This window comes from Fulmarus glacialis, unplaced genomic scaffold, assembly GCF_000690835.1.
Source record: "Fulmarus glacialis isolate BGI_N327 unplaced genomic scaffold, ASM69083v1 scaffold38757, whole genome shotgun sequence".
NCBI lineage: Eukaryota > Metazoa > Chordata > Aves > Procellariiformes > Procellariidae > Fulmarus > Fulmarus glacialis.
In genome coordinates this window covers 163-23,372 of record NW_009223220.1, presented here as the reverse complement: position 1 = coordinate 23,372, position 23,210 = coordinate 163, and the positions used below count along the sequence as shown (strand labels likewise).

General features: G+C 37.0%; 1 protein-coding gene across 1 annotated transcript in view; it reads right to left on the bottom strand.

The window, feature by feature from the left end:
* CIT (citron rho-interacting serine/threonine kinase) overlaps positions 1-21,841 on the bottom strand; it is a 37,393-nt gene extending 15,552 nt beyond the window's left edge. The window contains exons 1-11 of the mRNA XM_009581741.1: positions 21,749-21,841; positions 20,504-20,599; positions 18,639-18,755; positions 18,097-18,206; positions 15,014-15,188; positions 13,380-13,577; positions 11,114-11,167; positions 3,018-3,215; positions 2,353-2,546; positions 1,707-1,842; positions 1,188-1,292 (exon numbers count right to left, since the gene is read on the bottom strand). Coding sequence (XP_009580036.1) covers positions 1,188-1,292; positions 1,707-1,842; positions 2,353-2,546; positions 3,018-3,215; positions 11,114-11,167; positions 13,380-13,577; positions 15,014-15,188; positions 18,097-18,206; positions 18,639-18,755; positions 20,504-20,599; positions 21,749-21,841 — 1,476 coding nt within the window. The remainder of the gene's footprint in view (positions 1-1,187; positions 1,293-1,706; positions 1,843-2,352; positions 2,547-3,017; positions 3,216-11,113; positions 11,168-13,379; positions 13,578-15,013; positions 15,189-18,096; positions 18,207-18,638; positions 18,756-20,503; positions 20,600-21,748) is intronic.
* Positions 21,842-23,210: the final 1,369 nt, after the last annotated feature.

Here is a 23,210-nt window from a genome sequence, read left to right as displayed (position 1 = left end):
ATTTCTACGCAGTGTATTTGTATTAATTTGTAGCAATACCATTTCTTTCAACTGCAACTTGCTTTTTTAAGCATTTTAAATCTTGTAATTTTTAATAAGACTGCACATACATGAAGAATTTCTCAATGCCATTTTCTCAAGCTCTCTATACAATCACCAGAAGACATCTCAGTACTTTGTAATAAAAAAAAAAAAACTTTCCTATAAACCAGGGTAAACTCCTTCCCCTATAATCATATGAGATAAGGAAAATTATGTCCAATTGTTTACATCTTTGTCTCCAACTAACAACAGAAAAGGGCACATGATAAACTGCTCCTAATTCTTTCAGGTTTTGTACTTTGATGAGAAAGTCCCTGAGTATGAAAACCATTAATGCTCATGTTATGAAGCAAGAGCCAGAAATCTCTCACTGTGATGCATAATGGAGTTCTCAACTCCAGGATAACTTGTCAGTACCCCAACTACATCAAAAGGCTCTAATTGCCCTGTCTAATTGCCTGTAAGCACCCCTCCCCTGAAATCCTCTGCAACCTCTTCCCCCACTGTCCAGGTCTGGCTGCCTGCATTCAATGTCTCACTGGTATGGTGCAGGTGTGCAACCTTGGATCAGACTTCTGTGAACCAAGGTAAATTATGAAAAAAGAGCTGTGAGAAGCCTCACCCGTGGCCTCCACCCATGCACCCTCAGCACATTGGCTCCAGAGCTGTCTTTAAGCTATGGTCCTTGCACTTGGTCTGCTCAGAGCTACGTTGTAAGAATGCTGTGCCTTGGCACAGACCTTGCCTTGCAAACCTAACCTAGGATGTGCCTCGTCACTACAGCCTTCTGTAATGATCACTGGGCCGCTGGCTGAACCTGATTATCTTCACCAAACCCGCTCTGCTCTTCTTATTCAGGTACTGTGGGACTGTGCCCACTGGCTGCAAGGTCCCTGTCCTTCCCTGCCTTGCTGTCACCCTTCGCTCCCAGCTCCCCTTCCCTTGAGGGGCGGTTCACTTTTACCGCTCCCCGACATGGCAGCACACTTTGCAAAGTTTTAAGTAAAAACAAACCCCCCAACCTTATTAATGTCCCCAGTTATACAGAAGAAGGATGGATGTGTAACACTGCTATTCACACAACTTCCCACCCCTCACGATGTGGAACCTTCTTCTGAAGCTATAACATGAATTTCCAAGGTTACCTCCTCCAGAAGTCTCTGCTTGAGTTCCCTTTCTGTCTCAAGCTTCTGTTGTAAACTGCGTGCATTCATCTCCAACATAGCATGCTTCTTCTCCAGGTCATTGAGCTAGGCAGGCAGGATAGATGGTCAGAATAACATTGAACACTAATAAATATAGCGCTCCACAATCTTAAAATCCCACTTCACTGAGCACACACTAAAGAAAAATGATACAATTATCCTTTACTTACTATAAGGATAACGAACAACACTGTCGTATGCCATTGCTCAAATGCAGATATCAAGTTATTGAAGGACTTCGCTGTACACCAGGCATCATAGGCTGCTTTCTGCTTTAGCCTTTCTCAAAAGGAAATCTGAGGTCTTTAGCTTGAAGATAGAATTCTATTCTATGACCTCCAGTCTTTTTAATTTGCTCTAACATCTTGAAAAAGCTGCTCAAGACCACATTTCTTCAAGTAATATCTCTAGAAAAGTATCTCATCTAATTATGAAAGTCTAGGGTTGAAAGTTACTTACCTTATCAGAAAGGCTCTCAGCTTTGAGTTTTTGTTCCTTTAGTGCTTGCTGGAGGGCTAGAATCTCTGCCTTGTGTTCTTTGACAGCTAGTTCTACCACCTGGCGAGATTCAGTAATACGCTGATCTGCTCTCACTCTGTATTAAAATGGAAAATAATGTTACCTAACTCCTTTCTGGGCTTGACCTCTTCCTAGCATGCAGTGGCATCAACAACTCTTTCAGGGAGTTGCCTCAAATTCAAGATGTTACTTTATAAAGCCAGACCATTTGCTGCAACGCTTTTATATCATATAACCCTGTTCCTGCCCCTGCTAGAACTGCAGCCTGAAAATTTCAAGACCCCACATGAACAGTTAGGAGCAAAGACTATTTTTCCATATAATAAAGTAGAAGATAATAAATCAAGACATTTTATAAATTACAATGGTAAATGCCACTCCCCACGAATCGCTTACTTGCGAAGAAACAAAAGGAACAATATCACTGGTGAATGACTATTAACTAATAAACCATTTTTAGAACTACCTCACAAGATTTTATATTTAGTTCCAACTCCCATATCCTATTCTAAATATAATTTTTGTACTAGCTTCTATAAAGCATTTTCATAGAAGTTAATAAAAGAGGGGGGAAGGGGGGAGAGACCTGCTCTGTTTCTCAGTATCCAGCATCCTCTGCAACTCTCTAACTCGACATTCAAACTGGGACTTCTCATCCCCTAGAACACTTCTCCATGCTTCCCACTGACGCTCTTTCTCCAAGAGTTCATCATTCAGGGCCTCCAAGTCCATTACTTGCTCTTCCAGCATTGTACATGTTGTCTTCAAGGCCTCCATAGTCTAAAAATAAATCCTCCTATCAATTCTCACATCCCACATCAAGCGTGCACTTTAAGCTTCAGCCTTACCATTTAAATTACAGTACATGCAAATTGGCAGCAAACATAAGCTGGTAAATCACAACCCATTTATTTCAAGGCTTCCATACATTCACTTGTGATTGCTGTTAATGTCAGTTCTATCTCATTATGAAAATTTTGAAATTTCCAGGGTCACAAAATTAAAATTAATAATTCTAAATTACAATATCTTCAGAGTGCAAAATTTCAAAATAAAATTGCATAAAAATACAATGGGAAATACAAAAAATTTCCATTCACTCAACTGCTCTGGGAAGGCAGGCTTAAATGCCATTGCCCCTGGAAGCATATTCATTCCTTATAGGTTTCCATATTTAAAAGAATTTTTTGCCTTTCAGATAATTAGCTAGCTATCACGAAGAAACTGTGATCCAGACTTATAAAGCCTTACTTGTTTCTGACTGGTAAGCTGCATCTCTCTCTCAGTGATCTCTCGACGGAGATGGTCAACTTCACTTCGCAACTGGACAACCTCATCATTGGCCCCTGAGGCCTCATCAAGTTGTTTGGACAGGAAGAAATTCTGATTGTTCAGTTCTGCATTGTCTTCACTGAGCTGGTTCAGCTGCTCTTCCAAATCTGTAATCACCTAGAAAGAAAAATAAATTAAATTACATGTCAGTGAGTACAGTTTTTTGAAAAAGTGTTCTCCTCTCACAGAACCATTTATTGCCAAGCAAGGAGACAACCTGGCTTTTAAATTTTCTCAAATTTAAACAAAAGCAATATTCTAATGGTAGATTTTATGCACAGGAGTGTACTCTGAGTAGGAATAGAGTTTTGTTTCTTACAGAAAATAGCTTGATTTTTTTTTATTTCGTTTAGAGTATAAATATGCTGCAATGCAATTTATTATTTGAGAGAGAACTGTCACATCTAAAGCACTGGATGGGGAGTCAGGAATTCTGTTTGTATTCTCAGATCTGCTGCTGACTTACAGTGTGCCTTTGCCAAAGCACTTTACCTTTTTTTGGCTCAATGTCCCCTTAAGTGAAATGAGGCTAATACCTCTCAGAGAGGCTTCTGAAGCATGATGTTTAAGAAAACTGAACAAGAGGTGCAATGGAGGCAGTACAATCTGGTGAATCTGCCTAGCAATTGTTTATATTACTATATGTAACACTGTATATAACCAGGAAAAGCAGAAAAAATTTAAGACATATTCTATCAAAGTAACAGCATTATGGATGGCAGCATGGGATATATGAAGAAAGAAAAAAGTGTGGCAACACAACAGACTAACAGAAAATCAGTGAAAAGCAAAAACTCAACAAGGACAATAGCCTTGCCTTTAATGAAGTGGAAGCGTCCGTTTGTTTAATCAGAATACCATTATACTGTACACTTTAAACCACATTCCCCTTCAATTTAAAGAAAAACATGAACAACGGTGGGCCATTTTCACAGTCCCGTTTGATTTTTATGAATGAAAGGCCAAGAACACTGGATGGACGAATACCTGTACCTCCTCCTAACTCAAAAATGTCATCCCAAACCGAAGAGAAAGAAACCTCAGTATAATCTTGAAATTAGCTTAATAAAAAGAATTTCAGAAACTGGTAAACTCTATACAATTCATATTCAACTCTTACATATATGTTCTAGAGGCATTTTTTGCCTAGATGTCAAAGAAAAGCGAGTAAGATACTTCATTAAACGGAAAAATTAAAATCCCAGAGCACAGTTGGCCACACATTCAAATTTAAATGTTCCAATTTCCTACACAAGCCAAGGACTTAAATATCTAAAGCAGTAGAGCACAGAGCATACAGCTCTTCTCAGCTATCTGGAAAGATGACAACCATTTCTTTTTGAAGAATCTGTAACGCCTATTTTGGCAGCCTTTTACCATGCCTCTCCGAGACCTAAATTAACAGTATTTGATTTTTAAACTGTCAGCAGAAAAAGTCCAACTGACATTACTCCCTGCTGGGTGAAGGGGAGTTCCTGCTACCCATATGTTCAGGGTCAAATCAAAATGATTCATACTTTAGAACACAACATTTCTAATGAAAATCTGATCGTGTGGTTGTTTCTTGAGCATGCTTACAGCCCTATTCAAAATACACATTTTATTCTGTATTGTATGCATCAAGTTTTCAAAGAACTCAGACTGTATCATAACGATGTGTTAGTGTCTATATTGCTCTAGGGATAAGAACTTAGAAATGTATTTATACAAACAAAAAGGAACAAAAGAACATTTGTTTTTACAGTGTTTTACCTACCATTCTTACAAGTAACTCACATCTCTCACTGAGATTTCTACTAACTGCCAGATAAGATAATCTCTCTTTTTCTTCTACTTGTTTTTATTTTTATGTTTAACCACACCACATATCTAGGCAGTTTTAAGATATATTTTATACATCCATGGTTTCTTCCACATATATTTTATATATCAAGTATTTTCTATAAAATTATTAAACTAGTTTTGAAATACAAGAAAGCAGAGATGGGGGAAACACAAAATGGATAAGATGACATGCGGAGTTAATGTGTCAAACTACTCAACTAATTTTTTAAAACTGGCTGTATTTCAAGTTGATTTTATCCCTTAAAGGCTGGAAGTTAAGCTCCCTTTCACCTTTATTCTATGTTCTGACATTTTGTTTTCCCTAAATATAACTAAAATTAAACCAGACCATTTTATATTTCACTGTTACGTTTTCTCTAGTAGGATATTTCTGGAAAACTTAAGACAAATAACAAAGCAGTTAAGAAAGAGCAGTTGCAGAAATAGTGACATGATCTCCTTTCTTGAGTATTTTCCTAACAGTATATTTATTGACAATTCCAAAATGGCTTGGCTTAAATTCCAAATATATTATAACCTATATAATGTAATCTTTAGAGATTGACAGATTTTAATTTTTTTTAAAGAGAGAAAATTTGTTCTTCTCAGTATAATTTTCCTTTTTTCATGGGGAAAGGGGAAATTTATTAACAAATCCAATTTTTAAAAGCTATCCGCAGCTATGTATAACCCAACAGGGTTACAGAGTTTATAAATACTATAAAGCCTAAATAGTAATGGGTAATACTGACACAGGAAAACGGGACATGGTGTGATATAAATGCCTGTCCTGGGAACCAAGAAGAAAGAAAACACAGATGAAAAAACAGATTTGATAGGAAATGTTGTCTTAGGCATACATACATACACACACCCTATGCCAGAATCCTGCACCTGAAAAGAGTTAATAGCTTTAGGTATTCTTCTTTTCAGTTAAGGAAATCTCCAGGCAAAAAACCCCAATTAAACCAACCAACCAGCCCTGAGCTATTCTGGAGTTAAATTTGAAGTATATTAAAGGAAAGTATGTAAGGAAACACTATTTTATCCTTTAGAACCCCATAATATAATTACAAAAATCTTCAAATTCAAATTTTCTAAAACAACCAAACACTTGAAAGCTTGGAAAAGTGATTCTAGACAATCTAGGCAGCCACTGTTATCTGTGCCACTGTAGCATCACTCACAGAGCAACTGAAATTTTCTCTTCAATCTATGCACATCTTCATCACAACTAATCCACAAAATAGGGATATAATCTAACTACACCAAGCTAATCTTGCAGATTGTTCACTACATGCCACATCTAAGCGCACAACTTATCTTTATACCGATACAGAAGACTATATCTCATTTTTAAATATTACAGAGCAACCCAAGCATAACAGCTCTTCAGCAAAAGTGGCCATATTCAGCACAACTCCCCCCCCATTGCATAGTTTCAGAAAAGCAAAGCGTTTCTCTATTGTGAGATTGCGCAGATTCACAGCTATTATACCTGGCCCTACAAACTTCTCCAGGCATGGATCACAAACCAAATATCATAGCAACAAGCAGTTCAGGGCCGTGATGATTAGGTTTGCATATCAGACACAATGTACTAAATTTAATCCATATGTTCCACATATCAAAACTACAGGCAAAATAATGAGGGAAAAGAGAAAAGGAAGCAGTTTTAGAATACTACTAACTGTAGCTTGCAAACTTCTCCATAACCATATTCCTTCCTGAAGACATCTCAGTTCTCAGATGCCACCAACAAACATGCAGGAAAATGCTAGGACACAGCAAGGTAAACTGTTTCAGGATGCTATCAGCAGCATTTTATTTCGAGTTTAATGTAATTTTTCGTACAACCTTAATTCAGAACTTCTAGGCTAATGCATAGTTTTACTCTATCCGTTTCCACTCCTTCCCACCCCCACCAATCTTTACTAGAAAGCTAGCTGTCAGAAGTAAATAGGAAAACAGAAAAAGCTATCTCTCAGCTCCAAAGTATTGTAAGGAGGAAGCAAAAGCAGGCATCAGACTCGCTTCATCTTAACCTACTCGCATTTGGATCTGAGAGACAAAGCTTTTCTCGCAGAGAAATACCAAGCATTGTAATGGAGCAGAATACCAAGCCTCTTAATGAACACAGCTGCAGCTAGATACCAGTCTTGTATCTCTACCTGTTTGATCAATATATAACAATGAACTCCTCACTTTCTTCCCCTTTCCATAGGCAGACAACATCTGTGACTTGAAACATACCTTACACGGAGATCTCAGTGTCCAAAAACTCATCATGGCTTAGCTTGAGGGACATTGCTCTCTCGTTAGTAGCTGCATAGTAGGACATTGCACAGCCTGCATTCCTCTCCTTCCCACACCAACCCAATATTAAACCATAGTCTCCTGTACTCCTCTATCCTAGTTCCCAGAAGACGAGCTGCCTCTACCAACCATGAGCCTTATCCTCAAATGATGATGATGTCGTCGTCCACGACGTGATGGGTGAACGTCCCATTAGCCTCTTTCACAGCAACACCTCATCAACACCCTAGAAGTTTCTGACTTTTTGTCCGGCTACAAAAACTACAAAGCTCCATTTTTGCCTATAACTGGCATCTGCCATCACGTTTTCTGTGAAATGAGAATCAGAGATAACCACCCAACAGCAAATTTTTTTTTTTTTTTCTTTTTTTGCAAATTTAACAAAGCCATATAAAAGTTTTTGCCTGGGTATTAGCCTTGTTACAGTGGGCAAGATCCCTTTACTCTGAAACATAATTCAGCATCAAGGTATATAAGATCTTTAGACATAATTTCGGAAGTTCTCAAGAACACAGATTATTCTTGTATGCCAACTCATTGAGCCAATGTGGAATTAGGATCGTAGACCAAAGTCAGCAGGACTTTATGCATGACTAAAATTATACATATGCCTAACGGGCTTGCAGATTTAATGCCTCAATATCCAATCTCATAGACAAGTGCAGAATCAAGCCTGTTAATGCTTAAGATAGGAACACAAGATGATGACATAAGAACCTCAGGAGGGAAGATAAACCTTGCTTTATTGGAGAAATCTTGAATAAATGGAAATGCAATATCCAATTAGTATTAAGAAACATCACTCTCCTTGCTAGAGTAAAAGCAACAGCTTGTACCTGAAAAAAAACTAGAAGATTCAGATGGTGGTTCCCTGGAATAGTAATAGTATTTTACTAAGCTGAGTGTAAATATTTTATAGGATTATTTTCTTCTAAATATTTATAGATTTTACCGCCCGCTTACTGAATGTTTTCTTTTTCAAACAATTCTACTATTATTAGATAACTTAGTTGTATTTTTAACTTCAAATGTGTTGGTGATCCAACAACAAGGCATAATTAAGAGGCAGTTGGAAACAACTGAAAAATACGTAAATTTTCCTATTTAAGAAAATGCCTTTTATTTCTAGATCTTTTTCTGATTGCACGGAAAATATTTTTAACACATATTTTTGATAGAATAATTCTTTAAATGTAGAGGACTAGTCCTTCTCCCCTCAACAGATTTGGCTGGATGAGCTATCATTGTGAGAAGATTATGATAAAATATTGCTCTTCGTGTGTGCCCACATGCATCTGTGTGTGTACAGCAGGTACTAAAATTTACAATTTTTATTGCAATGATGTATCCTATTATTTCTTGCACAACTGAGAGACAAAGAAAGCAAATGCTAGCATTTTCTTTTTGACTCCCAATAGTAAAAGAGAGATGTCACAAGATGAAACAATGCAGAGCTATCAGAGCAACTGAATATAAACTCACAAACAAGGCAGAAATTACGACCAACATCACAGCAATGGTCTCTATGTATACACCCCAAAACACAGCAATTTAAAATGAACAAATAGGAGAACCTAAAAAATGTCTACTTGGTCAGAGACCTCAGCAAAAGGAAGAACAAGAGTGCAATGAGGGTACAAGGAAAGCAGATCACACATTTGAGATTTAAGCCTTCTCTACAGTCGGAAGCTGTGACCTTTGTGAAGCTAGAGAAACAGAAGAAATACTAAAGAAAGTAGATTAAGTATTTTTATTTATCTTTTGAATACTATGAAAGTACTGAAGTAATTCAATCTTTCTTTTTTTTTTTTTTTTCCCCTGTCTAATCTCATTTTCATCATTCTTATGCTTTTTTGGGCTTCCCAATAAGACTAAATAAAAAATAATTCCATACCAAAGTTTGCCAGACTAGTTCAAGGAGTTCGTTTCAGCTTAAAAAGGATACCTTTTGAAAACTTGCTAAAAGAATAAACCCACTCATTATCATGCTGCAGAAGTAGCAGCATATTACAATTATTCCCTTGAAGCGTTATCTTATTTTAAAAGGAGTATAAATTGTAATCACCTTCAAGTAGAATCACATGGTCACCAAAAAGCAAAGCCTGCATCATACTGGTCACAATCAGATAAAAATGAGGTTGAAACATCTGGTGAAAGCACCATAATAAACATTCCCTGATCCCTCACTGTCAATAGAAGGTTGTCCTATATTTTCTCTCGGTGCTCCTCAGTAGACAGGGTGGACAGCTAGAACTACTCCTAACACAGAACAAGAACATTTCTATCCACGGTCAATTACATTATACAGGCATTCTTCTAGGCTGGAAAGAGAATGTATGATGAGCATGTATTATTCATTTAGGAACTATTTAATTAATTTCTTATTGATGAGGATGTCTGATCCCACTTATCCCACTGAAGGGCCTTACAATGCACAACACTTTTAGAGATCCTTTTATGTGGAACCTTTGAAGCTCTCAACATTCTTGAAATGCTATGGGTCACTCTTCACTACTGGAGATTGTTCACCACGCTTACAGAGCCAAAGTGTTACTAGATAATGAGTTACAACCTCTGAAAGGCAGCCTACCATGCAGTGAAAAGAAGCTACAGATTTTCCACAACTCGTTTTTGCCTGCATGGAGATCATATAAGCATTTTCATAGAAAGTTATCATTCTGTATGAAGGGCAAGATAGAACAAAAGAAGATAGCTATGGATGTAAGATATATGATAGCACATACGGAGCTAGAGGATCAATCTAAGTAAACAAAGAAGGGAACAAAAAGTAAAGTTTCTTGTGCAGGATTTCTTTTAGCTAGAGGTTAACACACTTTAAGCTCTACTTCCTCATTTCTTCATATCAGGATATTCTATGAACGGAATAGAAGAATCCCTTTTGCTTAGTGCTAAAGAGCAACTGAGGAAAACAGAGTAACTCTCATCCTGAAAAGATATTTTTGAAAGGTGAAAACTTGTACATTAGATACCTAGTCCTACAGCATGAAAAATTAAGTTTGAGGAAATCAGTGCAAGTAGGGAAACAATCAAGATAAAAAAACCCCAGCAATCAAGCCCCGCTTACAGGGTGGGGTAAGGAGAAAAAGCCTAGAAAGATCAGCAATCAATGCTGATCCAGAGGACTGTGGTCCTTATTCAATACTTTTGTAATTCATGTCATTGGAAGACAGATGGCCTCCATCAACCATCATAAACAAGTTTGAAAATAGTGTTAATCTGCAAGAATCCCTATTGACAGACAAACCCTCGGACATCTGTCCTGGATTGATGAAATGAAGCTAAAAACATGTCAAAAGATCTCAAGCAATAGAAGGTGCAAATTAAGATCCTAGAGTCCTCTCTGCTCTTTGAGCAGATGACTACATGTCAATGTATTATTTGGACCCGTAACATTTCTTGCCTCTTCAAACAGTGTTAAAGTCCTCCTTAAAACCCAGAGTAGCACGAAGGCTCTTCCACTGTGGCCTAGATCTACAATCTAGCTCAGGATTTGGACAGGTATACCTTTTCTTCTCGTGAGCAGAAATGATCTGCACCTACAATCATTTTTTGCAGCTGCTACACCATTCTTATTAGCTGCACTGCAATGAGATATTTTAATTTACTTTCTTCTCCAAAAAGAAGAATAGTGTCAATTTCACGATCAGACTAAAACCTCAAAATTGAGGTTTACCTGAAACCTAAAAGAAATCAAATCCAATCCGTCTAGCTCCTACTAACACCTTGAAGCCAGAAGTCCACATTAGGAACTAGTGTCATCAAGGATTAAATAAGTAAATTGATTAAATAAGTAAATTGTTTTTTTCCTTATCCTTAATTTCAAAATAATTCAATGATCTGTATTTAATACTCACTGTGCAGCTATTACGAAGGGCTTCAAATTTACGCTGGATTTCATCTCTATGTGCCTAAAGGAGGTAAGAAGTTAATCATCAATTTTTCATACATTAGAATTCGAATCCAACAGCTGTTGCTAAACAAACTGCAGAACAATCTACCAGCAAGCAAAGTTTGAAAGGCAGATGCTGCAGGCTATGAAAGCACTCTGTAGTGGCAAAGAACTGATTAGCAAAAGTCACATCCTACTTAATCAAAATACACTTATGCTTCCAATTCTGAACTACTTTAGAAAAATGTACAAACTCAAGAACTGAATTATGTAAAAGGTTCCATCTGAAATGGTCACCAGAAGACATGTCGATTCCATGTTAAGTTTGTACATTCTTGACATTTAAATTTGAGTTGGTTTTACTTCCATATCCAGATTGGTATTTCATACAAAATAAATACCGCATACAATTTAACACTTGCAAAGAAAAACTGTAATGAAGTATTATGCAAGCTATCCCAAACAGCTCTGCCAATCCTACCGTAAAGTACCATTTAATCCTGAGCCTCTCTAAAAAGCAGTGATGAAACATAATAATCAATTCTTTGGAAGACAGCATCCAAAGTGTGGAAAAGTGCAAACATTTATTTTAAAGAATGCAGTATTGCATGCACCATTTTACCTCCTAATTTACAAGCAAAGCATGACAAAGCAAAAGTTCTTGTTTCAGCCTCATGGCCTTTCTCAAAATTTATCAAACTGATTTAACAAATGTTATATGCTGTCTGAAAACATAACAAATGAAAGGTTAGTGCACTAGTACATCCAGCCACCTTTCTTCATTCAGAACATTTTCCTTAGAGCCAAGAGACTAAACAGGAAAAAACTGTTCAGCAGAAGTCAAATATGAGAGCTAAAAAGCTATCTTACCACAACAGGCAATGTGAAAAATAAAGTATATTAAAAAAATCCATAACAAATATGCCCAAGCCCACTGAACTGGACTATCTTACAACAGCTGGTCCAAAAGCACTACCATTTTGCCAAATTAACTGAAGCAATAACTGAGTGAACACAGGTCATAAATATTCATCTGTTTCACTGGTGGTGTAGGGTAAAGATATCAAGCACATCGCCATCCCATTGGCAGTGATATTAGTTGTTATGCAAAGCTTTCAGCTGGGAGGGGACCGCCTCAGTTTTGAGCAAAAAAGAAACCGATGCCATGTTCTGTTCGGTTATTCGTAAGCCTTGATGTTGTTGCTGTACTTTCCCAGCATGTACCCGCTTTAGAACAACTCTGAGTGAACGGTTCTCCCATTCATCTACCCAAAGCATCAACATAATACAAGCACCTATCTCAGCTGAGCCCACCATCCTTTCCGAAAAATAGCAACGGCAGAAATATTCGGAACAGTTCTTTGATCAAATGCCACTGGAGCAAGAGAATGCACATTTTCAACACTTCAAAATAACTGGATTTGAAGGTCATTTAAGACTGCTGCTCAATGGGGGTTAGCTGGTAACAGGTCATATACTTCTCCACCCTTTCCCCCCACAGTCCTGGGAATCTTTTATGAAGGAAATATTTCTTAGAATCGAGCAGTTTGAAACCATCTTTTTGTACTTAAGAGACAGCAACCGGCAGCATATAATTTAGAATTCCATTTACTGGGAGTGGGGGAAAAAAAGAAAGGAGGGGGGCAGGAATTGAACTTTTTTTTTCCTTTATATCATTCACACACCTCACCAGAGACTGCAAGACACACGTGACAATTTTTAATGAAATAAGCATTGGAATAAAATTACGTGCTAACAACACTATTTTCCCAGGAATTTGTTTTTGGTTTTTTTTTCCCAAATAAGTATCCTCAAAGCAGGGTAACTGATAGGAAGGAAAAAAAAAAAAAATCATCAAAACATTTATGATCATCAAGTACTTTCAAACTCACGAGATATTATTCAAATAAGTAAATCACAGAGTAAAACTCCTAACAATAACAATTTCATATACAACTTTCACCTCATCACAAAAGTAATAATCCTCTTACAGTCAATCAGTTTTGGCAGCAATGAATCACTACTAGGAAGCATTCATACAGTTAAAAATAAGACAGACAAAATTTGACATTTTAGCCATTCCTGCCTCTATCAACACAAGGCACAATTCATATCCTGTTCTGAAAATTAAAAATTAAATAGTATAAATTAATTTTAACCTCTTTATGAAACATGCACCTACATAGTTCTAATCTGTACATATAGCTCATAGTACAAATTTTAGGGCTCACCGTGAGAGCTTGAATCTCTTCCTCTGCCTCAGCTGTAGTCTCCTCTAGTTCAGTTTTGGCTTCGCGGAGCTGATTCTCCAGGGCTGTCCGTGCAGCCTGCAGCCCAGTAATTTGAGATTCCCGCTCCTGGAGTGTCAGCTGCAATTCTGTCAACTGCCTTTTGAGTTCCAGCTTTTGTTCTTCATGCTCTAGACTAACCTGAAGAAAGAAGAAGTAGCATCCAAATATCAGTTACCAACAAAGAAAATATAGGTAATGTAATCTCATTTCAGACCTCACTTTAAGATGCCATTGCCATGTCTATCCCAAAAATCACATCTTGACAGATTGCTTAAGTCACTGAGAACTCAAGGATGCAGCTTTGTCTACTACCTAAAAACTACTGGTTTGCTTTGAAAAAGGTTAAAAGCAACCTGGCATTTTGAAACAACAACAAGGGCACAATGGTTCCAGCTGCAACTCCAATATCACATATCAAATGTTGATACAAAAAGCATAAAAGTTGAAGCAGTTTGTGATGAACTTTCTTCAGTGAAATTGAGAATCCTTAAGAATCTTTATTTGAGAACCTTTAAGCATAAACATCAATACTAATCTTTAGGTGTATGTAAACATTACATAAGTTTTGCAATTTACTTTCATATTTCATTTTCCCTTCAGATGCTTTTTAAAGAAACCAACCAGATCATCTAGCTCTGGGTTTATTTGAATGGCTTCTGTTGAAAGTTTTTGTGAGGCATACTCAGGGATAAACATGTCATTTCCAGAAATGGACAAGAAATGAACAAGCAGCAGAACGGATCTCAGTGCTCAAAATCAATTCCAGACCTTAGCACCTTCTTCAGGCTGTCTGCTATCCCAAGTGAATCTCTCTGTTGTGCTGTAGATGCGCGACAAGCCTGCCAGAAATCTTACACTGGTCCCAACCAACTTCCGGTCAAACAAGGACATGTGTTGGTCGTCCAACCCTCTTAGCTAAAGGCAAGATTTCAGTCTTAGCTGAAAATTAGTGGAGTGAGACTGGAGAAGGTAAAAGAAGATTTGAAGTGGATCCAAACTAGTTGATACGAAACTAAAAATGAAGCACAGCTCACAAATCTTTAAAAACGCGTATTTTCATATTACTGTTAGGTTTCTTTTCCAGAAAACTTCTGAAAAATGTGCATGAAGTAACAGGTCTCCTGTTTTCTCACAGCAATTCTGTTGTGTCCTTTGCTTTCTATTCTGTAGACTCTAAGGCTATGGTTAAGCAGGTCATTGTACATAGCTAAGCTTTTATTCTCTACCCATAACTGCTCTAGCTGGACAACATTATAAGGATATTGTACAAAAAACCATAAATATGATTCTGAGAAAGCAGGATGATCTAAAAGCTCAGATTCAGTTAGGTCTAAGAATGACAAATCCTTAATACTTACTTTCATCTCCTTCTAGTGAGCAATTTTAAATTTTTTTTTTTTTTTTCTCCTAGGGAAAAAAAAGTACTGCTAGACCAAACTAAATTAATACACCTCAAAATACCATTTTTTATGACACACAGAACTAAAGCAACTTAATTCTAGTTCTCACTATAATACTCAAAGTGGGGTACATTCAAGTAAGTTTGTTTGGAGGGATTAAACCCAAGTTTTCACCTCTCGCAGCCTAGTCTCTAACTCCAGCAGACGGTTCTTGTCAGTGTGATCTTGGTGACTCATCTTTTCCAATTGTTCTTCTAATTTTCGATTCTGGGCCTCTAACTTTCCAGCTTGTGTTTCCAAGTAGAACTTCTGTTGCCTGAGCTCTGAAATCATCTCCTCTTGGGCTTTCCTGATAGGAGAAAAGCACAAGTGACAAACCCAAAATGTCCTTTCACTGGGGTGAAGTAAGGAATAATAAACTACGACTTTCCTGTTAAGTAGAATAGTTAAGCTCATAGCTTAAATTCTACATCCCAACTAAAAAAAAAAAAAAAAGTCAACTCTCTATTCCTGTCTGCAAAAGATCCATGTACTAGTGTATTCATCAACATACGCCCAGAGCACTAAAATTCCATGTTTGCAAGTTATACAGAAAAATTAATCTTGTACGTAGTAATCTACAACAATATTTAAGCTACAGTTCATTCTTCTCATTCCACCAATTCCTTGTTACATGTTTTTCTATACAGGAAAAATAAATGCCAAGAATAGTTGCTTTCACACAATGTATTTCCATGAGATAAGAGAAATCCTATGGTTTAGGGGAGTAGCGTGTTGTGGTTGTTTTGTTGGGTTTTTTCAAGTTGTAATGGACCTAGAACTTGACCTAAGTTGAAGTGAAGCTTTATTCTCTCTGATCAAAGTCTTAATCTACAAAGTGAACAAAAATAATTACTTGTGCTCAAAAGAATTTTGATTAATTATTACCATAAGAATTTGAAATGGATACCTTCATTAAAAAAAAAAAAAGAAGGGAAAAAAGGTCTTTCTACATTATTTACAATTCCTGGAATCATTTTATCATGCATTGGAAAATTCTGCATCATAGTGTGCTTTCTACTTAGAAGTCTCACAAAGCTCTACATATATTAATGAATTAATATTTTAAGAAGTTCACTGTGAGATAAGCTGTTATTAATCCTATCCCAGAGAAATTATGTGGGTTACCCAAGATCAAATAAGAAGACTTAACAAAACTAAAAATAGAACTTAAGTCTTCTGACTCACATTTCTATGCATTGCACACAAAACCACCCTTTCACCCTTTCTCTTTTTTTAATTTACCTCTACAGATTATTGCCAGCCAGAACTGTCAAATGGTGGTGTTATTTCACTTCCTACTGTTTACTGGGCTATCTTCTCAGGAACCTGATAATCATTAGTTTCCTCAGATACTGATGGAACAAAAGCTAGCAGAGTTCCCCTCTCTTCTGAGGCATTTAATCACTAGTTCTCTTCAAACATGCTCAGATTAGCTGTAGCTTTTGTTGATTCAAAATACAGTCCAACAACAGATTTATACATTTCCACCACCACAATTCACAAAACAAGCACAAAATCATTAGCTATCTGTATGCATAATAAAGCAATTTTCTCTTAAAATGCTGTTAATTCTGCACTATCTTCTACCAATCCTGCAAAATTATCTTACTTGACAATATGTCTCTCAATAATCTATTCTAAGTTGTATGTTAAAACATTATTATATCTTTTTCTTGTTTTCTATGGATCTCCAGTCAAGTGTCCTGCATCTAGCTCAGCTAAGTTCTTACACTCAGTTCAGGACCAATGACTGTGACACTAGACCTTGCATATGCTTCCCAGGTACACGTTGAGACAATACTTGTGTTTTATTTCAGACTGAAGGTAAGTCACAGTTTTTGCTGCCTCAAAAACTTCCTGGGTGATTAACTGGAGGTCGTCTGGAGCATAAAGCAACACAATTAAATTTCTCAGTTATTTCTGTGAATGTTTTTGGCTGCTCAGGCTAAAATAACTTGCCAGGTATTTGAAATACAACAAAAGTTGGAGCCATTACATATCTGGAGGCATAATCACCACTGAAAAGGAAAAAACCAAAGCAACCCTGTGCCAAAATTCATCCTTGCTTGATTCTATACAATATTATAGATGAATCTATCCAAGCGCTTCCCACAGAGACACTACCTGACATTACATCCAGCAGTTGACGGACACTGAAAACCTTTCTGTAGACAGCCAAAGCTGATAAATCTCTTAACTCAGTAAAAGCATATACTACTTTAGCCCTACCTTGCAGAACATATCAAACAATCCGCACTTTTTCCTATACTTGAAGTAGAAGAATGCCTTTAAGTCATTTATGAAGGAAAATCATCTTTATAAAGACAAGGAATCTCAGCTAAAATCCAACGCAAAACAAAGTTTCAGGCAGACAAAAAGATCTGACACATTTCCTCTGTGTTTAATAAATAGGAATTCACCACAAGAACAATTGCTCATTACACAGCGATTCAAGATGACATTAGATCTTGACCAGTAGCATACCCCAAAAACACTGAACTGACTGTTACACCAGTCATTGATGAGAAATAAAGACAAGCTGAAGCCGAGAAGGCAATAGAGATATATGCAAGTGCTATCTAGGTTAGGAAGAAAACAAAATGAATTGAAGCAGCATTCTGAAGCTGAAGCTTGGGTATCTCCCACTTCACATTACTTCTGCCCGTTTCAGTAAGAAAATATCTCACTCTTGCAACTGGCAATTCAAAAACATGCAGAAAAACTCTCGCCTTAAAAATCTAGTTTTCTTACTTGTCTTCTCACCCATCAGGGCAGGATGGAATGTTTGTGAAAGAAAGGTGTTTAATGTTTTCAATTTCAACATCATGTAACTGTCACAGGAACCAAGGAAAATATAAATCTCTTAGCAATATGTATGTTCAAAAAAGGAATATATGCTTCTCCAGGCGTATTTTAGTCATTAAAATTACTAGTATTCATTTAACATGTTTGGTAAACCTGCACAAAGCACAGCCTTAGGAAACGCTCCAAAGTAAACATTGTAATACAAACCAATTTTCCTAGTCATGTTTGAGGAAACACAAAATACGCAGTGAACCACAACTATTTGAAGAACAAGCATATTTTTGCATCACTGAAAAACAAGCAGGGAGAACAGCATGCCTGCAAAAAAGAACCACTTTTACATTAAGAGAACAGATCTTACTGAGAACTGTTCAGTAGCGACCAGTATTGATAGGAGTTGCTATACTTACATGTTCCTCTGGGTAAAAAGGCTGCTATTTGCTGCCAGTTTATTGGCCTCAGACAATTCCACTATTCTCTGCTCCAATGACCTAATCTTCGAATCCATTGCATTGATCATCTGAAACAGAGCAATGTGCCTTTGAGACTGTGCAATAGAAGTGATTATAAAAACAATGTTTAAAAAAAAGTCTGAACTTTTTCCAGAAACAAAAAGAAATAAAAGAAAACCAATCAAATCGTCAAAAGAGCATCACAGATGCAATTACTAGAGCTATTTACAACTGCTGTCTACTGCTTTAATATTAGGAGAAAGCAACCATTATATTATCAATGCACAAAATGATGGGTACGCAGCAAGCTACGTGGCTACTTTTAAGGAAATATTCTTGAAGATACCTTGAATTAAAAAAACATGTCTTTTAAAAGTAGTATTAATCAGTGGATTTCCTTCAAAACAGCTCAGCAGCACTACAAAACCTCAAAAAAGATTATCTTGCTTGAATCAGAGTCTCAGAAAGCTACTCTTAAAATTCAATTCAACTATACATACCGCCTTCTGTTCAGCCAGGACTTTACATTTCTCACGTGCTTCTTCTTCATGTCTTCTGAGCATATTCTCAAGTGCTTCCTTATCTGCAAGATCTTTCTTCATCTGATTTTCCAACACCTAAATGAAGAGATTTCTTTTGTCTAAATTATATCTGTTTCACTGGGCAAAGGGCAAGCAGAAAGAAAATCATCAAGAAAGATAGAATTTTTTTTTTTAAGCAATTGATCATCTCTCAAGCAAAATTAAACCCAAGACGCAATTGCATGAAATCCATGGAAGAGCAAACTCCAAAAAAGAGCATTCCCTCAGTTACCTCCAAAGACTGAATTTAATGATGGAATTTTATGAACACATGGAGATACTGTAGATTTTTTTAATTATTAAGTCATATAAACTGTGTTCAAGAAATATTCCAGACTAATGCAACAGAAAACAGAAAAACTCTATACCCCAATATGCATAGTAGAGAAAGTAAGGAAGTGCAGATCCTTTGGCTGCCCTACCAATATGGCTCAGAAGTAATCTGTAAGTTCCGTAAGTATGCATGAGCAACTGAGACCCCATGAATTCTTCAAGTCGGAGACACCAAATGAAACAGCTAAGTAAAAGACTTCTTTTTGTGGCACGAATACCTGTCATTAGGAACAGGACTAAAGTAACCAATTGTTACATTTTTTTAAAAATGCATGTTATGTATGCTTGTCCAGAGCTTTAAATTAGCTGTTAAACTGAAAGTCATTTCCTTCAAAGACAAGTTTTCAAAGGCACAAAGTCTGGACACCACAGGATATTTTTTACTGTTCCAGTTACAAACATTCCATGTCCTCTTTCATCCTCTTGAACCTTTTTCACCTGGTTTCCTGATTCCTCCTACTAAACCCTGTATCACATGTCCCTGTAACACACTGGCTCTCTTTTTCTTTTAATTCTTTTTCCAATCCCTATCCTCTTTTCCAGTTTTTATGTCACCATTTCTCCTTTCCCAACATCTACCTCTGATCTTCCTGCTTTCTATCACTCTCCTCTCATTACTGATTACCACATGCTCTGGCCTGCCAGGAGACCTTCTTACTTCTCTTTTTTTCCTTCATTTTTCTCCCATAGAAATTCCTTCTCTCCTCTTAAATACTACAGCCTCTCACATTTAAGCCGAAATGTAGAGTTAAAGTCCTAGGTAAACATACTAGATAAAGATTGCTGAAAACAGATTATGCTTAGTAGAAACAAAGATTCTTACAAAATGCATTTACTGGCTGACATACTGCAGGTTCTTTAGAAAAATCCTTAGCCAGTGCACATACTCCTATTTCCCAATTTGTTTTTCCTAATTTCAGATGGTGTCTATGATTCTATTTCCAACTGTTTGTTAGTCTTATGCTACCCTGGAAAAGACAAAAACAAAGTGGGCGGTTTCTGTGGCTCCTTGGCAGATGTTACAGCTCCAAGAAGATGGAATTTCAAGAAACTCAGTATTTGCTGAGTTTAAAACTTGCAGGTAGGCTGTGTGAATACTCTTAGAAAATCATCCGTAGGAACTGAAAGCTTTTTCAGGATGTGAGACCCAATAGCATTAAGTAAGTATTATTTAGTCAGCAATAGTCAAATTACAATCAACAACTGCCTTCCTATAGTTCTGACTTCAAATGCCACCTGTTTTAATGCAGTGCTAAAGACAGATAAGGTACAATGGCATGGACTAGAAGAAAAACTTATTCAGATTCCACTAAGCTCTCTGAACATTTCAGTAGTGGTAAGCAAGAAGGCAACTCATAAGACAAAGCAATCAGAGCCTAAAGGCAACTGTTTTTCCCTGAACTCACTCTACCCACAAAAGCTTGTAGAAGATAATAAGAAGATATTTTTACTTTGAGTTTTTCCTCATAGAATTGTTCCTTCTGTTTCAGCTGCAACTCCAGATGTTGTGCTGCGATCTGAGCCTCACGATGCTTTTCTTCCAGCTCCTAAAAGCAGCAGAGATTCATATTCAGAGACAAAGAAATAGTAGGTGCTGTGTGTGTGTGTTACACACGTATCAAACATTCATTCATTCTCTTTTTTAAGGCTTCACATAATAAAAATCCCAAGGCCAGGGCTGTCGTAGTAAAAAAACATTATGAGAGCTGCACACTATCAGTTTTAAACTTTGCATATCGCTGCTGACCCATCTACTGTAGAGCAGATATACTGCTAAAGACAAAGACTTCTACTTTCACAGTAAGAATCTCCATTTCCCAGTAAAATATTCCCAAAGATGGGCCAAGGATGTTTTGTGAAAACAAGCAGTTATAAACACTTTATAGCTGCAGTGGCATCACAGGAAGCTCAAATCTACTTTTAACAAGGTCTCTCACTTGTTTTCTCACAGAAGACCTCAGTAATGGGGTACAGCTGTCTATGCTGTTCATTCTACATTCATAGAGTGGGAATAGTATTTACTTTGCCACATTCCTCAGACAAATGTTGTCAGAATAACTATTTATAAATTGCTTGGAAACTGAAAGTGCAGGATGCAATATATATGGTAGAACATACCAGAATATTTTTAACCTCTTTACTTCACATCAGATAGTTTGAGCCATGCACAGGAAGGACTTAAATAAATCTGTATCTCAGAAGTTAGCTAGTTCTGCCGTCAGACTATATTATTCAGGATATATCTATAATCACCTTTCAACAGGACACCTCGCAAGAGTTGAGCTCATTCATTGTCATATTTGCCATTCCAACAATTTCCTTAGAACAAGAGGCAGATCCAGGTCTGTCATTCACTACCGCTGGATTGACACGTGCATAAACAAGTTCAGGTTTTGAGATGCATCCAGGTCTCCTGTCTGCCTTCATTACTGCATAGCACAGGAAAATTTTCTGATATTTCTACTTCAACTCTTTTCATATTCTCTTTTCTGATCTTCCTCATCTTGAAAACATACAAAGACTTTTCTGCTCCAGAAATTGCAATAGACCTCTTTTTCCAGAATTGAGAATCAAAGAGGAGGTTCACCAAAAGTAGGTCATCTACAGTGCCTAGTACCCGACACTTCTGCAAGGAATGGAGATTGCTGCTTTTTGCAATTGAAATACGTCTCCGAGCAACAAGAGGGACAACTCACCTCCCCCAGAAGCCCACATGTTTCAGGTCCTGGCAGAGAATCTGACAACTGGATGATCAGCAGCTTCAAAGCTACCAGCATCAGACTGCTCATATTGTAGCAGAAGGTTCCAGTTTCTGCAGTGGCACTTAACAGCCAATGTGGGCTAAAAAAGGTAATCTCTTACCATTCCAGTTCTCACTTACTATTCTCTACGCAGTGCTAACTTTGTTATTAGCAACATATCAATGATCTACACTTTCAAGCAGTAATAAGTATCTTCTCTAACTTATTTCTTACTTCTTATTCAATTCTCTACAGGCAGATCAGCAGGTACTTCTCAGGTACTGCTAGATGAGTGTACATGAAACCAATGCCTTTATTCAACAATTTCCACCTTATTCTATGCAATTCTGTATCTTCAGCTCCCTTCCTATCTTTCTATATCAGGAAAAGTCAAAAGTGTTTGAAGAGATCAACTTGAGGGAACGAACAGGGTAGAAGTGGAGAAAAAAGAAAACTATTACTCTGTGCTCCCAGATCAGAGCTGCAAGGGACTAGGAAAGACTCTCTAGGATTTCTTCTTCAATGCCTGTTTGACCTTTTTATAAAATACTTTTGTCTCCAACATTCTGTCAGAACTCCATGGAAACTACCTATAAGAAGCCCTAAACGTATCCTATGGTGTAAAACAATTAATCGATATTTCTGCATTCCCTTCCAGTTTTTCCTCCACAGAGAACGTAATCAAAACCAAGGAACAATCCCCAAATGTACACAAGAGGCTTATGAAACAATTCAAAGTTTTACACTATTTCTAAACATAAAGTTGGCTCTGTGCCCAGCAAAACCATAGTCTCCCACTTACCATGCACTCATGTTATCAAAACAATTTGAAAGAAACAGCACTACTGAAGAACTGAATCTACCTTTTCTTGAGGGCGCTCAGGCATTCTGATGCTGAAATCTACACATGCAGCTATTACCCAGAACAAGTATGGGTCATCTGTTGACTCCAAATACGGTTATTTATACATTTCCATTTGGCCTTCCTCAGGTGTGTCTATGCTCAGGATTGCTACCAATAAAAAGTAATCTTTTTTCCCTTGTCATATTGGCAACACAGAAACACAACTCATGAGAAACACAAAATTAATTTAAATACTCCACTATAAAATTATGCTTCCTGCCCCAGTGAAGTAAAAGTATTAGAAACACCCTCTGCTTGGTTCACTGTAGACTGACATACCAACTCGCTGTAGAGATTTAATAGGTTTAACAAGGAGAGAAACAAGAAACTGCCAGAGAAGTTATGTGGGTGAAAATGGATTCCTGACAAATATTATCTTTGGAGATGAACAGTTTAGATGACTAATTTCTCTCTGCTTCAAAATGTAAGCATTTGAAGTAGATCTGACCTCTAAATTCCTTTGCAATTTAGTTTAAAAGCTAGATATCAATGATTTTATTGTTGCAGTATCCT